The sequence below is a fragment of the Cryptosporidium hominis genome (assembly GCF_000006425.1).
Source record: "Cryptosporidium hominis TU502 chromosome 5 CHRO015117, whole genome shotgun sequence".
Taxonomy (NCBI): Eukaryota; Apicomplexa; class Conoidasida; order Eucoccidiorida; family Cryptosporidiidae; genus Cryptosporidium; species Cryptosporidium hominis.
The window spans coordinates 1-739 of record NW_666184.1 but is presented as its reverse complement, the minus strand read 5'-3'; the positions used below and the strand labels follow the sequence as shown (position 1 = coordinate 739).

The window sequence follows — 739 nt, the reverse complement described above, 5'->3', positions numbered from 1 at the left end:
GTGCTTTAAATAAATCTATTAAAACAATGAAGAAATTATATTTTGAAAATGATAAATACAATAAAGAAATAAGTCAACTTGAAAATCAGTTAGTAGTATCTAAATTAAGAGTTGCCCAACATAATGAAGAACTTGAACATATACGTACAATTACTTAAATATTATAAGAATCAAGTAAAAAGTGATTATATACTTTCCCCTGCAATTGAACAAATTATTAAAGTTGAGCCCTGTAGAATTCCTTCAAATAACAAGGAAATATCTAAAAATAATAATCAAAATCACCACAGGAATACTAATATTGGAAGCATATTATCAAAATTATTATTTAATCATTCTTCAAGTAATACAAGAAACCTTCACAAAAATAAGTCTAAGAAAATACCATTAATAAGTACAAGTTATAATAATAATTCACCACAATCATTATCGCCATGTTCAAAATCTCATTGCAATAATAAGCAAGAAAATACTAAATATAATTCCTCATTAACTATTACTACTCCTGTTAAATTTAAAAAATTATATAATGATGAACACTCGATACAAAGTACTGGAACTGATTATTGTAATAACGATTTATTTTTCAATAATCAAAGAATATGTAAAGAAAATTTATTTTCATCAGGTGAAGAAGGATTTATAGAAAATCTTAATCTATTAAGTAGTCCTCCATCAATAACATCTGCAAAAAGTCTTAAATAAATATTTCAGTTAATCATTTATATATGCATATGCG

At 24.0% G+C, this 739-nt stretch overlaps 1 protein-coding gene across 1 annotated transcript; it reads left to right on the top strand.

Moving 5' to 3' along the window:
• Positions 1 to 123: 123 nt before the first annotated feature.
• Chro.50356 (hypothetical protein) lies at positions 124 to 705 on the top strand. The annotated part of the gene is made up of 1 exon (XM_659746.1): positions 124 to 705. The coding sequence occupies one exon, from the start codon at positions 124 to 126 to the stop codon at positions 703 to 705; it is 582 nt and encodes a 193-aa protein (XP_664838.1).
• Positions 706 to 739: the final 34 nt, after the last annotated feature.